The 20,399-nt window shown below is 44.2% G+C and overlaps 1 protein-coding gene across 1 annotated transcript in view; it reads left to right on the top strand.

Moving 5' to 3' along the window:
* The first annotated feature begins 2,990 nt into the window (after window positions 1-2,990).
* RECK (reversion inducing cysteine rich protein with kazal motifs) overlaps window positions 2,991-20,399 on the top strand; it is a 127,038-nt gene continuing 109,629 nt past the window's right edge. Inside the window, exons 1-2 of the mRNA XM_045003569.1 lie at window positions 2,991-3,113; window positions 17,109-17,167. Coding sequence (XP_044859504.1) covers window positions 3,029-3,113; window positions 17,109-17,167 — 144 coding nt within the window. The 5' untranslated portion in view covers window positions 2,991-3,028. The remainder of the gene's footprint in view (window positions 3,114-17,108; window positions 17,168-20,399) is intronic.

Genomic DNA, 20,399 nt, shown 5'->3' with positions numbered 1-20,399 from the left:
ACCCTCCCTTGGAAACTGGAAAACAATAAATGATGTCCTAATACAGAAACCTTTTTCCTACTGTTCAGGTGCAGTGGATACCACGTACAGGGGTGATGCCCAGGACCTTCCACTCTCTGGATGATTTAGAGCCTTTGAGGAGGAGCACTGGGGAGTCCAGACGACTATTGGATTTCGTCGCTGGCAAGGAGGCCCTCTGGGATGATGGACACCAGGAATGCAGGATGGCAGGAGTGGTGGTGACAGGCCTCCTTTTCCTCAATCTCACTGCGGGACCTATGGTATTTTTCACTCTTCAGCTCTGGAGCACTGTGAAGACCCGACCATGTATGTACTGTCGCTGGGGTGGACAGCCCTGCACAGGCACTGAACAAGTCCTTATATCACTTTTGTGGCGGGAAAAGTTCTGAGGAGATGGAATACTGAGGGCTGGTTTTGGCGGGAAAAACTGGTTTTGACTGGTTTGAGCCTGTGTCTTGATGATAAATAAGTCCACTCTCAGAGATGGAGTCCAAGGGTCAATAGTTCATATACTCCATATTGGATCTTATTTTAAAGCCAGTGATTTACTTCATAAACACCTTATTAAATAACTAATTGAACATATTAAACAGTTTACTTCTTACACCTAACAGGCTCAGGGAGGTCATTACAAAATTCTTATTGAAGAGCCTCCACACCTGGTCAGAGAAATGTTCCCTATGCCAAACGTCCCTGGCAGGGCACTGTTGACAGGTCTTTTCCCTCCTTTGTAGGAGGTATATTTCTTCTCTTCTTGCTCCCCTGAACACAGCAGGGAATCATCCCTTCTTCTGCTCTCTCTCTCCAGCTGTGTCCCTCCCCCCAAACTAGCTCAATGGGATTCAGGAAGGAATCCAGAGATCACTCAGTTAGGATAGCTAGGAAAACCTCAGGTCACTGTAGGGAGCTCTCCTTCTAATATCCCCCTATATGCTTTCTACTGCCTGACCATGCTGGACCCCTTGAAGTGTTCAGCCCTGCCAGAAAGCCGGTGTCTCAACAGTTTCCAGAGCCAAGTCACCTTCTCTGAAGAGGCAAATTCAGGCTCCTCAGATAACTCAGCTCCATCCATATGTGCTGAAAGGCCAAGAAGAAGAAAGAGGATAAGAAAAGCATTCTCCTGAGCAGGAGCAGCAATGCCAGCTCCAATATTCTCTTCTTCCCCAATGAAGTGGTCAACTTACCTTCATGGGCCTTGGCATGAATTCAAAATCTTCCAGGATTTGATTAAATGGATAACTGATACTCTGGATATCCCCCTTGAGATAATACAGGAGAAGCAACATAAACTCCTGGACATTCTCCACTCTACAGCTCCAGGGAGATTAGCCACGCCAATCAGGGATGGGCTGCTGAAAACCAACAAATCAATCTGGCACACACCAGCTTCTGTCTCCGATACCTCCAGGAAAGTGGACAGAAGACAGTAGGTCTCCACAAAGGGAGGTGAATATTTTTACCAGCATCCTACTCCTCACATTGATATTCAATAAGAAAACATCAAAGAGTGCTATCAAGAAAGTGCAAAGGCAGCTCTAATAACAAAATCTAAAAGGGAAGAATGGATTAGCGAAGCTATTTGGGCATCAATGGAAAAGAGAAGTGTAAAGCAGTGATACTCAGACCTCAGAAACCAAATTAGCAATCAACATTACTCAAAAGAGCCACAGTAGTGTGAATTCAGTCTTTCATTTACTATATATATATTATTCTCACAGCAAAATGAATGACCAAGTATTCTATAATTGGTTAGTAACATAGTAAAAGCATCCTGATTGATTAATAACTTAGATTGGTTAATAATTAAATCACAATGTTTTAATATCATGTATTGCAAAGAGCCACAGGAGACACATTAAAGAGCAATTAATGGCTCTCAAGTCTGTCTGAGTTTCACTGGAGTAAAGAAAAAACTCATGAATGCTAATACATATGAGTAGACAAGCAAGTCACAAGAAAAATACAGAGCTTTAGACAGAGAGGTAAAAAAGAGCGGTGGAAAAGACAAAAGGGCATATATTGATAGAAAATGTGAAGAGCCTAAAGCTGCTAGTCAGAGCGGTGACCTGATAGTCTTGTATAAGACAATCAAACTACTAGAACAGAAAACTTGAGCCGTATTAGAGGCCCTATTAAAACACAAATGGAAGCCCCTAAAGTAGACGTGGCAGAATTCAATTTTTATTTTTTTAAATAATTTCATCAGATAATATTACTGTTTATTTTAAAGCATTTAAACAGATTTTTTTTATCAATTTACTTTTTCATAGTGGTGGGACATTATGTGGGGCACTATTAAATGACAATCGACATTGAAGTTCAGAAGTTAACGCTTTTATAAGCCGTTAAAACACAAATCTCAACACCGTAGACAGTGGCATTGGAACAACTTGTGCAGCCGGGGTGCTGAGAGCCATTGAACCAAACTGTAAACCAGTAAATGGAGATGACCACTTCAAGCACCCCTAATTGTAGATGATTTCACTTTCCTTAATACCTCTCGTTCTCTGTCCCAAAAGAGGGAGTCAGTTTCAGCACGACTTATAACTTATTTCTTTTTAAGCGCGCTGGAACAATTTGTGTGTGTGGGGGGGGGGGGGGGGCTGAGAGACACTGAACCAAAGTGTAAACCCCTCTATATGATGGCAACCAGTCCATGCCAGGGGTAGAGCAGCAGCACCGATGTTTCTTTTGCTGGGTACACGTGTAGCTGCTAACTGGGCCAGGTTAAGGTGAGATGAAGGGACGGCTCCATTGAGCGCCTGCTGTTAGCCGGGAGCAGCACTGACAGCGACCAGGTGGGCAGCGGCCCCAGGGCGGAATAACGGCGCCTGCCCTGAGCTGTCTCGGGGCGACTGGTTCTTTCTTTAAAGGGAAGGGGGCGGGACTGACGGGGCCGCCGCAGCCAATGGGGGAGAAGCGGCGGCAGGGGCGGAGGGGCTCGGGTCTCTCTGTGTTGCGGCGGGGGGGGGCGCGAGGCTCAATCTCGGCGCGAGCGGGCGGCGCCATGGAGCTAACGGCCCCTCCGCAGCCCTGGGCCTTCCTCGCGCTGGCGGCCGCGACGCTGCTGCCGCTGCTGCCGGGGGCGGCGGGTGAGTAACGGGCCGGGGAGGCGGCTCCGCGGGTCCCCGTCGGCTCCTTTCAACAACATGGCGCAGGGGCCGGCCGGCCGGGCGGGGCTGGGTCCCAGCGGGGTGACTCCCCGACCCCCCCGCGCCGATGCCGCCGAGGCGGGCGGTGGCGGCTCTGCGACATCCCGAGCCCAGCGGGCCCCAGAGCGGGGAGCGGCCAGTCGGGTCCGGCCCGGCCCGGCCCCCGCGCTGACAGCCCCTGGCGTGAGCAAAACACGTCTCCGGCGCTCTTGGCTGGAGCTGGGTCCGTGTCCTCCCTGCGCAGCCACGGGCCCCTTCGCTGAACTCCGCGCTCCCCCGCCCCGGGCTGCGCTGGTGCGGTGGGAGACGGTAGTAATAGAAACGCTTTATTGGTGGTGGTGATCCATGAGAATGGGGGGAAAACCCAGCTTGACACTCGGATCCCAGCGTGGATTTGTTTGGGTCTTTCAGGGTACGTCTACACTGCAGTAAAAGACCCGGTGGCAGCGTGCAGAGCCCAGGTCAACTGACTGAGGCCCTTGGGTTCATACTGTAGGGCTAGAAATAGCAGTGGGCTGGACCCCAGGCTCTGAGACTCTACTGCCGTCCCAGAGCCTGAACATCTACACTGTTGTTTTTAGCCCGGCAAGCCAGAATCAGTTGAACCAGGCTCAGAGACTTGCTCTGTTCATGCATCCTTTGTTTTGTTTTGTTTTGTTCATGTTTTTCTCTAGAGTTTTCTTGCACTGTGCTAAGCCAGGTCTCAGCAGAACGTTGAGACTGAAGGGAGAGTAACGATCTAAGGACCTATCCTCCGGGCTTTAGTATTGAGCCACTATTATACTTTGACATTTTGAAAATGCAAAATATACAAATGGGTGACAAGATGCTTCATTTTATTGACTTCATTTATACACATTTTTAATAATTGCTAGTCAAAAATCTTTTATTCCCTTCTTTGCATTTCAGAAGACTATTTTTATTTCTACCTACAATTATGAAGTCACATAACTTGGCAACTTGAAATAACTTGTCAATCAGCTTCTTTGAAGACCTAGTTTTCTTAATGAGACAGTAACGCTACAGATGCTAAAGCAGCACAGCTGTAGTGTAGAAGCTTCCTTCATCCACAGAAGGGGTTTTTCTGTTGATGTAGTTAATCCACCTCTCTGAGAGGTGGTAGTTGGGTTGATGGAAGAACTCTTCTGTCAACCTAGCTGCATCTATACTAGTGGTTAGGTTGACCTAACTATGGTGCTCAAGGAGTGAAATTTATCCTAGTCCTCAGTGATGTAGCTAGGTTGACTTAAGGTTTAGGTCTAGGCTAGACTTGATAGTTCTCTAAACTATTCCAATCCTTTCATTTTCTTGAGACCTTGCTAATCATTTGTCTAGTGCTCAAGGTCTTTGCTAGCTCATTAAGCCAGGGTTTGAAAAATTTACCAGACAACTTTTAGTCAAAGCACTACATCCAGTAGCTATATTGGTCAATACTAAATGTTGGGAGGTGGGAGGTGTGCAAGTGATCTTCATGAGCAGGAAATGCTCTGGCTAGAAGTCCAGGTCCTCAGCTATCCCTAGCTTCTGGCAATGGGGAGGGTGCAATAAGTTTTTCAAGAGTACTGACTCTCAATGAATCTAGGTAGGGGTCAGATTTTGGGGGAAAAAAGAAAGTGATGTATTTTTTTACAAGCTTCACTCAATAAGCTCTGTCCTTTGAGACACCACTCACAGTAGATTGTATAATGGTCAAAATATGGTCATGCATGTTCTCTGTTTCAGTAGAGTCTGAATGGGCTTGACTTGGCATTGGTGAAGCTCATATGCCCTGCTTGGCTTTCCTTTGGGGGGAGGGGTGTTAAAATCCCCACTGGGCTTTGCTAGGCAGTTTGGGTTTGGCTCCTTCATGACTGGAGGCAGAAAAAAAGTGGTGGTGTTTGTTACAGTCCCTGGACAAACTGCGCTTCTGACTTCTCTTGGTCTCTCTGAGGCCAGCCCCTTATATCTCAGGCCTCTGGCCATCACTTCTCTCTTAGGATAGAATCACATTCTTCTGCTCTCAGACTGGGTGCTCATAGATTGTAGGGCTGGAAGGGACCTCGAGAGGTCATTGAGTCCAGTCCCCTGCCCTCATGGCAGGACCAAATACTGTCTAGAGCATCCCTGATAGACATTTATCTAACCTACTCTTAAATATCTCCAGAGATGGAGATTCTGCAACCTCCCTAGGCAATTTATTCCAGTGTTTAATCACCCTGACAGTTAGGAACTTTTTCCTAATGTCCAACCTAAACCTCCCTTGCTGCAGTTTAAGCCCATTGCTTCTTGTTCTATCCTTAGAGGCTAAGATGAACAAGTTTTCTCCCTTCTCCTTATGACACCCTTTTAGGTACCTGAAAACTGCTATCATGTCCCCTCTCAGTCTTCTCTTTTCCAAACTAAACAAACCCAATTCTTTCAGCCTTCCTTCATAGGTCATGTTCTCAAGACCTTTAATCGTTCTTGTTGCTCTTCTCTGGACCCTCTCCAATTTCTCCACATCTTTCTTGAAATGCGGTGCCCAGAACCGGACACAGTATTCCAGTTGGGGCCTAACCAGTGCAGAGTAGAGCGGAAGAACGACTTCTTGTGTCTTGCTCACAACACACCTGTTAATGCATCCCAGAATCATGTTTGCTTTTTTTGCAACAGCATCACACTGTTGACTCATATTTAGCTTGTGGTCCACTATAACCCCTAGATCCCTTTCTGCTGTACTCCTTCCTAGGCAGTTTCTTCCCATTCTGTATGTGTGAAATTGATTGTTTCTTCCTAATTGGAGCACTTTGCATTTGTCTTTATTGAGTTTTACTCCCCTGAGTATCAACCTTAAGGTTTGAGTTAAGCTCAGATTTCGACATTCTGTTACCCTCTGGGGCAATGACAGTGGTACAGTGGCCAAACAGTTTCCTTAAAGCAAAATTTTATTTATTTAGAACAAATGTTTTCTCTGTAGTGTGTATCTTAAAATCTATAAGGCAGCGTGTAGTTTATCAGGCATTTAACCATTTTCCACACAGGGACCCTGGTTGGTCTAATTTCCTGAAGACTATTCTGAGACCTCTAGGGTCTGGAGGGCATACTCAGTTCCCTAAACTGCCAAACCATATCTCATCCAGACTCAGGGAGAGACTCCTTGTAAAGTTGTGTATAGTCCTTCTGATCACACTCCTTCTCAAAGGCAATGGCATTCTGCAGAAGGAGAAGGCAGCATGAAGGAGGTGCTGGTACCAGCTGAATCTAAGACCTTCTTTAGTGGGCTAAATCTTTTGTATTTCCCCCAGATCTTTTGTGGGGCATAATCCCTATCTTTGTTATTACTTGACAAAGCAGCAATGTGGAATTTAGGTTATTCTGATAAGTTTCACATTGCCTGTAGAGTTCTAAATAGATGAGTGAAACTGACCAGAATCTTGCTAATTTCAAGCTGCTTGGGAAAATCATGAAGAACAGCAGAGGAGTGGTAACCTGATTTGTAGACTCAAGAAGACAACATTCAATTGACTTTTATTTGGCTTATATTGGGAGCTATCTTTGAAGTCTTAAGGACTAATTTTTTTTTAGAGAGAGAAATTTTTGTAGAAATTGATTCCCTGAGCTTCCTGTTTGAGTGGAATTTTCCTGCTGTTAAGAAAAAATGCAGAGTTTAGCTCCAAATCTAATTTGAGTGCACAGTTAATTTGATAACATCATGTGCTACCAAAAGACAATTTGTCCACCATTGATTTTTGGTAGTCCATATATGTTCAGAGATTAATTTGATTTTCATGTGAGCCACCAATTTTTTTTATTTTTATTTTTATTTATACTGATGTCAAAATACGTAGTCTGCAGACATTAGATCCTTAGTGTTTGATTTGTTATGTCATTTTTGTCTTCTGCGGTCATAGGAATGCCATTGTGTGTTAAACTTGAACTGACATCATTAAATTAATACTTTGACATTATTTCAAAGTCTTTTATTTATCTGAAAGCTATTATTTTTACTGTCTCTTTTTAAATAAGTTCTAAAAACTGATCAATCTAGAGGTTACTATTTGTCTGAAAAGCTACAATGTAAATAAATGAGTGTCCAGCTGAGGGCATTTAGCTGCAGAATAAGACAGTATGTCCAAACAAATGGAATTTGTTCTGAGTGGGAGTTAAGGTGCTAACTGGTGAACTGAGGGATGGCACAGAGACTTCTTTTTTTAATGTTAACCTAGCAGTAATCAGGAGAATGCTAATAGGTGAGTTAAGGTGGTGACAAATCCAACAAGAGGCCAGTTATCTTGAAATGAAAATCAAAACATGATACAAAAAAGGGCTCCTGGAAGATCCCAGGAATTTCATGTGGAATGTGTGTTACCTATTTACACATTATCATGAGAGCTACATGTGTATGAAGTGTCAACGTTTTTCCATTAGGGAGAAAAATATGCAAGAGCTTCAATTGCAGTTAGGAAAAGTATAAACCAGTATGGCAATTCTATCAGTGATTCATCTAATCCAGAAATTGCACCTTTAATAGTAGCCATACCAGCTGCTAGAGAGGAAGGTGAAAGTAACCCTGCATTAGGCAGTTCTGCCAAAGAGAATGCCTTATACTGAGGCTAGCAATATCCAGTCCACCGTCAAGAAAGCAAGCACTTGAATGGGAATCATCAGGAAGAGTGAGAGTGACATATAGTTGTAATGTATGCCATAGATTCGGTTTTTTAGAATTGGCTATTTCTAGACCAGCAGATCTTGGAAACTACTGCCCAATATGATGTTTTCCATTAATTACTCAAGAATCAAGCAAAGAACCATTTGCAAACACAGTTACTCCCTGCCAGTTTCCCAGTCCCCCTCACAAGTGGGATTCAGGGCTGATCACTGTGATTCTGGCCTTCAAGATCTCCAAGTGGGATTATTGCAACTCTTCAAGTATGAACACTCTAGCATGGTGCTCTTCACTATTTTTGAAGTAGGGGCCACTTTGGTAAAAAATCTTAAATGCGAGAGCCACATAGGGTGGGGCCGAGGGGTTCGGAGTGTGAGAGGTGGCCCAGGGTAGGGCGGAGGGTGGGGTGCAGGGGTGAGGGCTCTACAGTAGAGCTGGGGATAAGGGGTTTGCAGTGTGGGAGGGGGCTCAGGGCTGAGGCAGAGGGTTGGGATGCGGGAGTGAGGGCTGTGGGGTGGGTTCAGGGTGCAGGAGGGGGCTCAGGGCTGGAGCAGAGGGTTGGGATGCAGGGTGGGGTGAGGGCTCTGGCTGGGGCGTGGGCTCTGGAGGGAGACTGGGGATAAGGAGTTTGGGATGCAGGAGGGCTGCCCCAGGGCTGGGGCCAGAGGACTCCTCCCAGCCCTCTCCCTGCCGGCAGAGATAGCTCCAGGGGAAGGGGCCCTCTCTCCCCCCTGGCGGCAGCAGGGAGCTCCAGGGCTGTGGGAGAGGCCCACAGTAGTCCTGCAAGCCCCAACTTGCTGCCCTCCCCAGTTCCCACCCACCTCCTACCTCTCGTCTCCAGGTCCCTGCTGCGTGGCCCTTTAGAGCTGCTGCGCAGCTATTTATAGCCTGCCATGCAGCTCAGAGGGAACTTAGGGAGCCACACTCTAGGGTCGATAGGAGCCGCCACTGGCTCGCGGGCCTTGCAATGAAGAACGTTTAGCACAGGGGTCGGCAACCTGCAGCACGCATGCCAAAGGTGGCACATGAGCTGATTTTTAGTGGCACTTTGCTGCCAGCTGGGGTCCTGGCTGCTGGCCTGCTCAGCCTGCTGCCTGCCTGAACGGAACCTGAGGCCGGCAGCAGGCTGAGCAGGGCTGGCGGTTGGGAGCCCACCTGGCAGTGATGGCGAACCAAACCCCAGACCGGCAGCGGGCTGAGCAGCTGCCAGTCTGGGGTTCCATCTGCTGCGCATGCTGCCAGTCTGGGGTTCTGTCCGCCGGCCCCTGCCAGCCGGGGTCCCAGCTGCCAGCCCACTCAGTCTGCTGCCGGCCTGAATCGACGGAACCCTGGGCCAGCAGTGGGCTGAGTGGGGCTGGTGGCTGGGATCCTGCTTGGCAGGGGCTGGCGGATGGAACCTCAGACCAGCAACGGGGTGAGCAGCTCAGCCCACTGCCGGTCTGGGTTTCCATCTGCCGCCTGCACTGCCGGTCGGGGGTTCTGTCTGCCGGCTCCTGTAAATGTAAAATATTTTACTGGCACGCAAAACCTTAAATTAATGAAGACTTGGCACACCACTTCTCAAAGGTTGCTGAGCCCCGGACTAGCATTTTAAAAATTTCAGTTAGTCCACAGTGCAGCAGACCATGTCCATGGTGTTAACTCTTTTCTTTGTTTCTACTTGCTAAATTGCACTGAAAGCCAAAAGTACACTATATACAGTTCTTTCCTAATAACTGATGTAGTTTCTCTAAAATATTATCTGTTTAGGAATTGGTGTGGAATGAGCCATAAGATGATCTCTCTTTTCGGATGTGGGCCACAATTTTTAAGGAGTTTGAGAACCCCTGATTTTAGTTGATATAAACTTAACATGGAAGGATGATTTTCATAATCTGAATATCTGTATAGATAGTCCTTATCAAAGATGTCGGAGAATGAGACAATAAATGGTGTAATGATGAAATTGTGTGAATAGGGTCCAAAGAATTAGAGAGATTGGAAATGATAGTGGGCATCTACCACAGATCTCCTAGACTGAAGAACTACAAAATCATTCTAGCCCAATTATTGAGCTCTTTGAAATGGGATATAGTTTTCATGGGGAATTTTAACTATCCAGATATCAGCTGGACATAATGCTCAAAATTGTTAATAAGTTACATAAGACAATCTTATGATCTGAAGTTGACATCGTGAACCCGTTTCTTACACCTAGAGGAGACCTGATCGAGAGTAAAGTGAAATATTGGTACCTGTGACTGTGGGCTATCTGAATTCATGATTCTAAAGAATTGTTCACAGGATACCCTAGTATTGTGTACTAGAATTGAGTATGGTAAAGTTTAGGAAATTAGGAAATCTATGAGGTATAATTGAAAAGTCTGCATGACGTCTATTGAAGGACCTTTTAGAGTCAGAGGTTAAATGTTTGTAGTGATTATCCCTAAAATTAATCACCCAATTTCAAAAAAACCAAACCAGCCTTAAAAAGTACTAATACTAACTCAAGACTAATAAAACAAACTTTGAGATTCCTTGACATAACTCTTTTTGAAATTGTTAGAATTTCAAGCTAATATTTTTGGTAAATTTTATTATTTTAATGATTGATTATTTTATTATTTTTATTAGCAAATGCACAAGTGGTACAGTAAAGATGTTCAAAATATGAAGTAAGGAGATAAAACAGAGATGTATAAGTGGGGGGGGGAGAAAAATGTCAAAAGGGCTTAGGTTGGCATCACATGTTGTAGCCATTCAGTAGCCTTGGAGTCAGCAGTGTAGATTCTGGAAAGTCATCCTGGTAGACCCGCACGAGATGAGCAGCCATTTAGTAGGTGTGCAACATCCTCCACACTGCTGCTGCACTGAGGGATGTTTCAGTCTCCCAGGTGTGGTCATTTGGCTCATACCTCACCCACTCTTATCTGAAGTGGTTGAGCTTGCAACAGAAATAGCATGGCAGCTCGAAGGGAGGCAGTTGCTTATCAGCTGAGTTATGAGGAGGGAGTTTCTTAAGAGGAAGTAGCTCATTCCCATTCTGCTTGTCACAGAGTGGCAGTGTCTGCTGTAGAGATGGTTGGGAACATAGTAAATGGATAGGTCTTCTGCTGATGAGTCAGTGGTGAGGGGCTTCCCATATATCTTTGAAAAGTGGTAGTTGTGGTACCTTCTGAATTTTGTCAAGTAGGTTCTTTTCTATAATATAAGGCTTGATGTTAGGAGACAGGATATTAAAGAGGACTGGTATCACTTGGTGTGTGTTCGTCTCTCTTGTTGTTATGCTCATTGTGTGATTCAGTTGTACAACAACTAGCTTTGTGTGGGAAGAGTTTAGCCGTACAAGAGCACTGTATTCTCCAGCTGAGTAACAGAGAATTAGTGCCAGGCTGTGCCATGTTCACTCATTAGATCCCCAAGTTGAGCCCACAAGCTTATTTAGGAGACCATTTCTGCTTTTTATCTTCTGAGCTTCCTTGATTAGGTGGTCTTTGTTAGGTAAGTGTGTGAGTTAGAATTACTCTGAGATGTACTGACTTAGTCATGTGCCAGTCATTCTCCATACAAGAAGATGTTGAGTTCATTAGTGTGGTTGAGAAGGAAGCTTGATGATACTGTCATTGACACACTGGGCTTAAATCTCCACTTCTTGCAATAGCCAATGATGGCTTCCATGTCTTAATTTAGGTTGTCCTCAGTTTTCTTGAAGTGTATATCTCTTGAAACAAGGCAGGTGTCCTCTGCATACTTAAGATATTGGAAGCAAGTCCTTTGTAAATATATTGGGGAAAAAAGTTGGAGCAAGAACAGATCCCTGAAATTGGAAGAGGAGGAGGGGGGCCAGAAGAAAAGACAACATGCGGTGGCTTGTCAAAGAGGAGTCTAGGAAGAAGATGTGTGCACCTGTGGGGAAAGTTGGTGTGTGGGGGGGGGGTCTAGAACAGGCCTACTGGTTGTCTTCCCCCTACTGCACATTGGGTTTGGAACTGGGACCATACCAATGTGCTTCATAAAGTAGCGGGCTTCTGTCCTAATGGCTCCACAAATCCATCAATCCATCTTTTCCCCCACTCCTTGATATATATGAGGTTGTAATATGAGTCCAGAGTTCCTGGGAAGAATGGAGCTGCTTGCAAGTATTTAGTGTCTCTTAAGAGAGCCACTGGCAGAGCAGCAGTCCAAGCACTTAAAGGGTCAGTTTCTACTTGCATGCCCAATTTACCCACTTACCTAGGGAAAGTAATTGGAGATTTACAAGGCTATACTAATATGAGTTCAAATAATTTTGCTGTAGATCTTTATACCCTAAAAGGATTTCCTTGTGCATTCTCCTCCTCCACACTCACTTTTTAGCAGAGGATTTCTCTTCATATGCTGCTTCACGCATGGATGGGGTCTCTCTGCCAGATGATTGCAGCTATAGCATTATATTAAACTGTAACATTCATATTCCCTTATTAGTGTTGAAGGTTTACAATCCTGACTTAGTTTCATGTGAAGTTGTGAATGTAATGTCAAATTGGAAGTGTAACTTCAGTCCTTAGTAATATAATGGATAGCATTGAGAGAGAACCTCTTCAGATATTTATAGCATAATTGACCCATGAACAGAAAACAGATTAGACTTATAAAGAACAAATTGTGGTAGACAAACCTGTTGATGGTATTCTTTTTATAGAATTACCAAATTAATGGATAGAGGGAGTATAGTAGGTACATTTTTAGAATTTAATAAAACATTTGATGGACTATCTCTTGGTTTTGAAACGTTCAAAATGGCTTGGAGCACATTCACGGAGATTGAAAAATGTCTGACAGGACTGTAAACACAGAGAAATGATTTAATACACTGCTGGGTGTATAAATAGAGTGAAATATTACAGAGGAGGCAACATTCCTTTAGACCTGTCTGTCTGTTTACTTGATATACAGTCCAGGGGGGTAAGCCTTATTTCCTTTTCCTACTTCAAGGAGTAATTTCCTACCTATCAAACTCTCCCATTATATGAGGCTCATACAGACTGGCCTTGTTTTGGAAAAGGACACTTTCCTTGGTAAATGGCTGTTGCTGAATATTTGTATTACTGTTGTATCTAGGGGCCCTAGTCATAGACCAAGACCCCTCTGCGATAGGTGCTATACAAACATAGAATAAAAGCCGTAGGAGAGACCAAAATGAAATGACTTTCCAGTTTGATTTATATGTTGGATGCCAACAGGGCCAAATAGAAACTTTTTAGGAAATTAAATGCTGATGACTCATATGTATTAAATCTCAGTTGTTATGGAGTATAGTTTATTATGAGAATTCTGTTTGTATTTTGGACTGTATGAAGTTGTTTGTGAATTCTTGAATATTCTAGATGTGGCAATATCCCTTACTGGCTGTGTTTATAATGGAATATTTTATGGTACTTTTGGTTTTTATTTTTTTTAAAGTAGATAATCTATCCAGTAGCCATTAGTGGTTCTACCTATGTTTTTTTGGCAGCTGACCTGTTAGATAATTTTTCCATTACAAAATCTTAAAAAAATCAAAGCCAGTGAACACTTTTGAAATTCTATTGCTTAGCAGCAGAATCTGTTTGTTTCTCTATAAAACATTTTTAAAAAAACAAATATATTTTGCTTAAGGCTAAATTACTGTTTTTTGCCAAATTTCAAACTGAAGTTTAATTTATTTTATAGTTGCAAACTCCTAAAACTGCCTTATAATAGAAATGCTAAAAGACTGTTTAAAGGAAAACTGCTGTTAATTATACCTTAGCTCAATAAAATATTTACTAAACTAAGAACATCATGCAACTTGTTTATGATGAAGCTAGTCTCACTCAAAGCTGCAAAGATTCCTCTTCCTTTGAGACTTCTGTCACTGCAAGGAATTAACAGAAGTGTCAGCAAGGACTTTTTTCCTTTTACACAATGAGAACAAGTATAAATGTGGCATTTGACTAATATCTCATCTGTAGGTTACCCGTGGTATTCCTGGGGTAATTCTGTGCCACTGTGCAATGCAGAATTTTGCAGAAATTTCTTTCCCCCACAGAAATGGGATACAGTGCTGCTAGCTGCCACTAGGGACTGCTGAACCCAGCAGAACCGAGCTCACACATAGAAGACACTGCTGCGGGGAGGGAGCTAGAGGATTCCTGGCAACTGTAGTTCCCAGCATGCCCTGAAGGAAGGAGAGGGCGGTGCACAGGAAACTCCGTGCAAGCCTGGGGCTGAGCATTAGGCTATTTCACCCTCTGGATCCCTGGGCTCTGGTGGGGAGAGAGCAGGTGTCTGGGCAAGGGGAGGGCACGGTTGGGCTCTGGGGGGAGGGAGTGCAGGTATCTGGGCCAGGGGGGCCCCCTGGCTGGTCTCTGGGGGAGTGGAGATGTCATGGATGTATGGCCCTCTGACTGGACTCTGGCAGGGGGGAGGAAGGGAAGGGATCTGAGAAACAGGAACTGGGTTGTCATAGCGGTTTCTTTAACTCTCTACTCCTGGATGAATTTTGTGGTGTCTGTATTGTTACAGACATACTTGCTGACAGGTATTTTGAAATAAATTACCAAAATAATAGAAACTGGTGTGATTATGTAGTGTTATTTTGGCAAATAACATTAGCAGAATTTTGCAGAATTTTTAATTTTTTGGTGCATAATTTTTAATTTTTGGTGCAGAATGCCCCCAGGAGTAACATGCATTTTATTAGTCCAGTGAAATCCATTTAGACCAGTTCACAAGGAATTTAATGCATTGGTATGCATACATGTGCATGGTTTTGTTATACAATAATGGTTTAAAAAAAAAAAAGAGAATCTTGCATGATTATGTTGGCACCTCACGTAGATGCATGTGTAGTTGAGTTGAAATTTCCCTTCATTAAATAATACTCTCTTAATGTTCTGTTGGCACTGTACAAGCATGCTCTATGCAGTGGTCCCCAAACTTTTCAGGGTCGTGCCCCCCTTATCCCTGTCCATGTCCCCCTGCCCTTATCCCGGAGCCAGGGCCAGGAGTGGGGCTGCGGCTGGTATGGTGGGGGACACAGGCAGGGATAAGGGGGCTGAGGCTGGGACAGCAGTTGAGGATGGGGCCAGGGCTGGGGCCAGAGCCAAGGCTGGGGCTGGGGCTGGGGCTGGGGCTGGGGCAGAGCCAAGCCCATGGCCAGGTGTTCTCTGCTCCCGCCCCCATCCTATGCTGGGAATGGAGCAGTGGCTGAGGCTGGGGGCGGGGGCAGGAGTGGAGCCGTGCCGAGGTTGGGAGTGGGCCAGATGCAGGGCTGGGAGCCAGGGATGCAGCTGGGGGCGGGACTGGACAGAGCTGCGGGTAGGGAGGGGTTGAGTGGCACTCCCTCCCTGCCCCTTTGCGGGGGCTGTCCCGGCCTCTGCCGTTCCCTCCCCTCCCCCCCCCCGAACATTCCTCTGCACACTGTCGTTTGGGGACCTCTGCTCTAGAGTGTGTGTGTGTGTGTGTGTGTGTGTGTGTGTGTAGAATTAGGCAGATCACTGAAGGAATGCTGTTTCATTCTTTATAATCTATTAATATGTGCATGAGTTAAGGTTCCACTCATTGAGCAGTGAGGATGAAAATAAATATTGAACAGCTGCTCCATTAATTGCACTGCCCAAACTGTATTCTGCATGAGGGAGAAATTATGCTATAAAAAAGAGCACAGCAAACTGGCAGTTAAAGTTGCAACCTTAACTTTAGCATTTCCTGACTTTTGAGTGCTTCAGCTTGCAACCTCTAAGTTGCTTAGACATATACTTCCATGCACACACTTACTCACTTGTGTATATATATATATATCAGTGGTGGGCAACCTGTGGCCCATAGGCCGCACACAGCCCATCAGGGTAATCCGCTGGCGGGCTGCGAGACTGTTTACATCGACCATCTGCAGGCACAGCCGCCCGCAGCTCCCAGTGGCTGCTCTATCTACCTTGCTAGGCTGACAAGCCTACATAGAATCATCAGATCAGGTTCTCTCTTCCTAGCTAAAAAAGTCTGTTTACAGAATGAGTCTGCTAGCTCTCCCCCTGAGACTACTTCAGAGGCCTGGTCTACACTAAGAATGGGGGTCGAACTAGGGTACGCAAATTCAGCTACGTGAATAGCGTAGCTGAATTCGAACTACCCTAGTTCGAACTACGTACCCGTCCAGACGCCGCGGAACCGAACTCCGCGGCTCCAAGGTCGACTCTGCTAACTCCAGCTGCCGAGGTGGAGTACCGGAGTTCGAACTAGCGCTTCCGGAGTTCGAACTATCGCGTCTAGATCAGACGCGATAGTTCGAACTCCGGAAAGTCGAACTCACCGCGTCGACCCGCGCGGTAAGTGTAGACTAGCCCAGAGAGTATACTCCATTCTTTCTTTGCCTCCTGATATGGATAGTGCTCTGTCCTCAATTCCCTTCCTTCCCACTGCTTCTAGTCATATGTTGGCTCTTGACTGTAGCCCCCAATCTGACCTCTGGTGTTCCTTAGGATTCTATTCTGTTCTGCACTCATCAACATAGTATCTGAGCAACTTGGAGTAGCACATTAAGCAACATGACTAACATCTGTCATGTGTGTTCTCTCATCTCTTTCCAGGGGGAGAAGCGTGTGCAGTGGAGTGTTTTTGTTTTGGAATTCTTAAAATATAATATATATATATATACACACTCTCTGCTAGTTCTGCAGACTCCCATTGACTTCAGTGAGTTTTGGATCAGGACCTTATTATATTTGATAGTATGATCTAAAGTAGGAAGCTAAACCTAGCAGAATAAAATTATAAAGCCAATCAAAGAACTCATATTTGTAAACAGATCCTCTGGCTTTTCGATTTATAGGAGCCATCCTGTATGTATATTAAAATATATCAAATCTGATACATAATGGATGTTAGCATTTATTTTTATGCTAGTTTAATAATAAGCCAAATGGATTTAAGACACAAAATTGTCTACTCAGATGTGATTTTTGCAGTTTTGTAAATTTTTAAAGTATATATCTTAGTGAATTTAGTGCTAGCGAAAGCTGTTGGGTTATCAGCCCTGGGGTCTAAATCCTGTATGTGTACAACAAGCTCTTCAGGAACAGCTTTCCTAAACTGCTTTGGTAGTAGTCTTCAATCCTGTCTTGGATGGACCACCTCAGGCATTGTTCACATTCTGTGCCTGTTCAATATGTCTCTTTAGTTCTGAATTTTAAACATTAAAGAACATGGATGAACTGCAGTATGGAAAAGCATAAATAGTTACTTTTCAAAGGAACATTTAAAAGGTATTTACATTCACTGTATATATTTAAACTATTTTACTGATGCTAAGGAATTCTTCATTTTTCCTGTAGGTATGTCATGTTGTAATCTTGCAAAGGATAACTTAATGTGCCGCGATGTTTGTGAACAGGTAAGCTTGTTTTAAACTTGGGCAGTAGCAAGAAAATTGATTCACTTCTGAATTCGTATATTCAAGATTATAACAGTTACTTGAAAAGTGGACTTGAAATTGATGAGTGTTTTTCACTCCCGTAGGGAGTAGTTATATTCAGTGCATGTAGAGACTGAATGTCACAAGAGACCTTGATAGTCTATGTAATAGTTCTGTTGTTTTAATGAACAGATTTTAACTTTTAAAACCATATTCTTACCTCTGATATATGCATAAACTCACATTGAAGTCAGTGGGAGATGCATGTGCATATTTGAGGTCAGAATTTGGCCAAGAAGTATTAAACTTACAAAGGTGATTGACACTGATTTTTTAGTTTACCCTTTACCTTCTTCTGGATCTTATGTAGTACAGTTTTCCTGTGAATGGTTGTGAATGTAAAATCAGGAGCAATGTTGGATACCATACTTTATTCTTCCTACTTTGTGTCCACCCCTGTGGCCCACAGCCTCTAATCCCCTATGTGTGCAATCTTGGCCCTACCGGGCCCCTTGTGGGAAGCAACAGGCACAGAAACCTACTTTTCCTGCCCCTCTCCCAGAGTTAGATATCCCTCCCCTCGTAAAGTGACTTGAGTCACAGCTGGCACAGACTCAGACTGTACACGAGGAAGAACAGGAAAGTGAGGAAGAGCACTTGAAATGAAGGAACACTTGAAACCAGCAGCAGTCTTCCTCATCTGGTGAAGAAGAAGAATAGTTTTGTCTACTTCCACTCAGTTTGATGATTTCAAAATTGTTCATGGCAGATACGTTAGAAGTCCTGGAGCTAATGTAGGAAATATCACATAAGCTTTTGAACATTCTGCATTCCTTCATACCTAGAAGGCTGGCCATGCCAATTAACATGGGGCTATTGGACGCTTAATTTTTTCCTTAGTGACTTAGGGATGCGAATCACGGGAAATTAATGCTGCTGGCAAGAAGAAAACAGAAGCATTTAGGATGTGGCGCTGCCAAAGACTCATGCATATCTCCTGGATGGAAAAGAAGATTGGAGAGAAGCAGACCATGTTGTCAGAAATTGGTAGGCATGAACTTAGGTCACATCAGGCATACAGATGGAAATACCCTAGAGCAAGTTATCATAGAAGGAATGGTGGTGGGTCATTGTAGTAGGGGATGAGGAGAGAAAGAGAGATGGTATGTGGCAGATCACTGGGATGTCAGCTGCTAAGTGCACAAAGCTAGTGGTAGGTTGATAAGGCTTCTTTCTGCTATGATGTCACCAATATTCAGACATGAATACATTGATTTTACTTAGTCATAGAGTTTAAGTCCAGAAAGGACCACCAGATCATCTAGTCTGAGTCCTGTGGCCATCAACACCACTCAGCACCTTCACACTAAACACAGCAACTGAAATTAGACCAGAGTTTTACAGCTCACTTACTTATTACTGTGGGAATCAGTCCCCCTCCCTCCAAAATAAAATTGTAAAACTCTGGCATCTGGTACATCTACCTCTGAAAATATAGATCAAGTACTTTCAAGTGGGTTTTAATATCTTTACATGCACCCAGTTCCTAGATCTCTGATATCCGTGGCAATGTATCAAAGGTCCAGATAACGGACCCCCAAAATTTACACCAAAAGACAAGGATATAAAAAATTAGATTTATTATTCAGGAAAAATTACTTTTTGTCAAGCCTACAGATGAGCACTACAAATTACCAGGCACTTCTGTGAAAATATGATTATCTTAATTAGGACAGTGTATCACAGTTTGAGAAACTCCCTCAATAACATTAGGAGGAACTGAAGTCTGCTGTAGCTGAGGGACAATTGGTAGTTCAAATATCACTGCAGCATGATCAGTGGCCACCTCCATTGATGTCCTGGGTTTCTTGGTTACAATCTTCAGGAATACCAGAAGAGGTCAAGACAACATTTGAAGACCTCCCATTTGAAGGTTGTGAACTCTTGTATACAAGAACTGATGAAGTCCTCCAGTCTCTGAAAGATTTGAGAGACATTCCCCATCCCTTGAAAGTCTACCCTCTAGCCCATAGGAGAAAGCAAGCCAGGTCACAAAGCTCCTCTAGATAAAGGCCCTCCACCTATTACTGTAACCGATAAATATAATTGGAGCTGCTGAGGAAGAACCACAGAGGATAAATAACCATTCTTTCTTCAAATGATTGTACACATGTATTCTGGTGACTACCAAGCAGTGATCCCAATCAGGAGGTAGGTGCGAGAAGTCCTATTTAAATTATGTTTTCAGGACAGCCTATGCCAAAGCAGGCATCAGATCTTGAGGCCTCAGCTAAGAAACAGCGCTGGGGAAAAGTGTGTACTGATCCCAACTTAGCTGCACTGCAAATTTCTGAAATTGGTATGCTTCTGAGAGAAGCTGCATGAGACTTGGTGGAGTGGGCTCTAAGCCACATGGGTGGATCTAATCTAGCCAACTCCTTGCGTGATATAATACAATTAGATACTCTGTTAAATAGTCTTTGGGTGAATATTGCCTGACCTTTCACTCATTACAAATTCAACAAACAGCCTGGGGTCGTCTTTTCTCAAGGTAATATAGAAAAGCCCTAATCACATCAAGGGTATGGAATTTGGCTTTCCCCTGGTTGGAGTGGGGTTTGTGAAATAAATATTTAAATGAAAATCTGGGAATGAGGTTTAAGGGTCCCTTTTGTCTTTAGGAACACCATATAAGGTGGACCAGTCATGAGGGCCTGAATCTCCACTATCCTTCATGCTGATTTATAGCTACTGAAAAAGTAATTTTCATAGATATAGAGCAGTGGTGGGCAACCTGTGTCCTGCAGGTATAGAGGAAAACATTGCATTAATCACGCTAAAATGATATTTAGGTCCGAGGAAAGAGGGGGGCTCCTAGACTGGGGGAAATGCATATATAAGGCCTGTGAGGAACCTGGCAACTGTAGAGTGGATGTAAGGATGATGAGATGATGTTGCTGCTGAATGGGAGACACAGGGTTTGAGGGTAGGAAGGAAATGAAGCTGAATGTGGTGCCCCACGTTAATAATCTCCAAGACTGAGTGGCCTGAGATAATTTGCTTCCAAGCCTTCCAAAAATAAAAAGGTGATTGCCAAAAGGGATGGCAGGGGAGTGGGAAGGAAGGGTATTCTCCAAGGGCTCAGCGTTCAGTTTTCAACAAGGACAAACTGCTGCCATGAGGTGGATGTGGGGTGTGTAGTAGCGGAGAG

The sequence above is a fragment of the Mauremys mutica genome, chromosome 2 (assembly GCF_020497125.1).
Source record: "Mauremys mutica isolate MM-2020 ecotype Southern chromosome 2, ASM2049712v1, whole genome shotgun sequence".
In the NCBI taxonomy this organism is placed as follows: Eukaryota; Metazoa; Chordata; order Testudines; family Geoemydidae; genus Mauremys; species Mauremys mutica.
The sequence above is the reverse complement of the archived record's forward strand: the minus strand, read 5'-3'. Positions and strand labels throughout refer to the sequence as shown.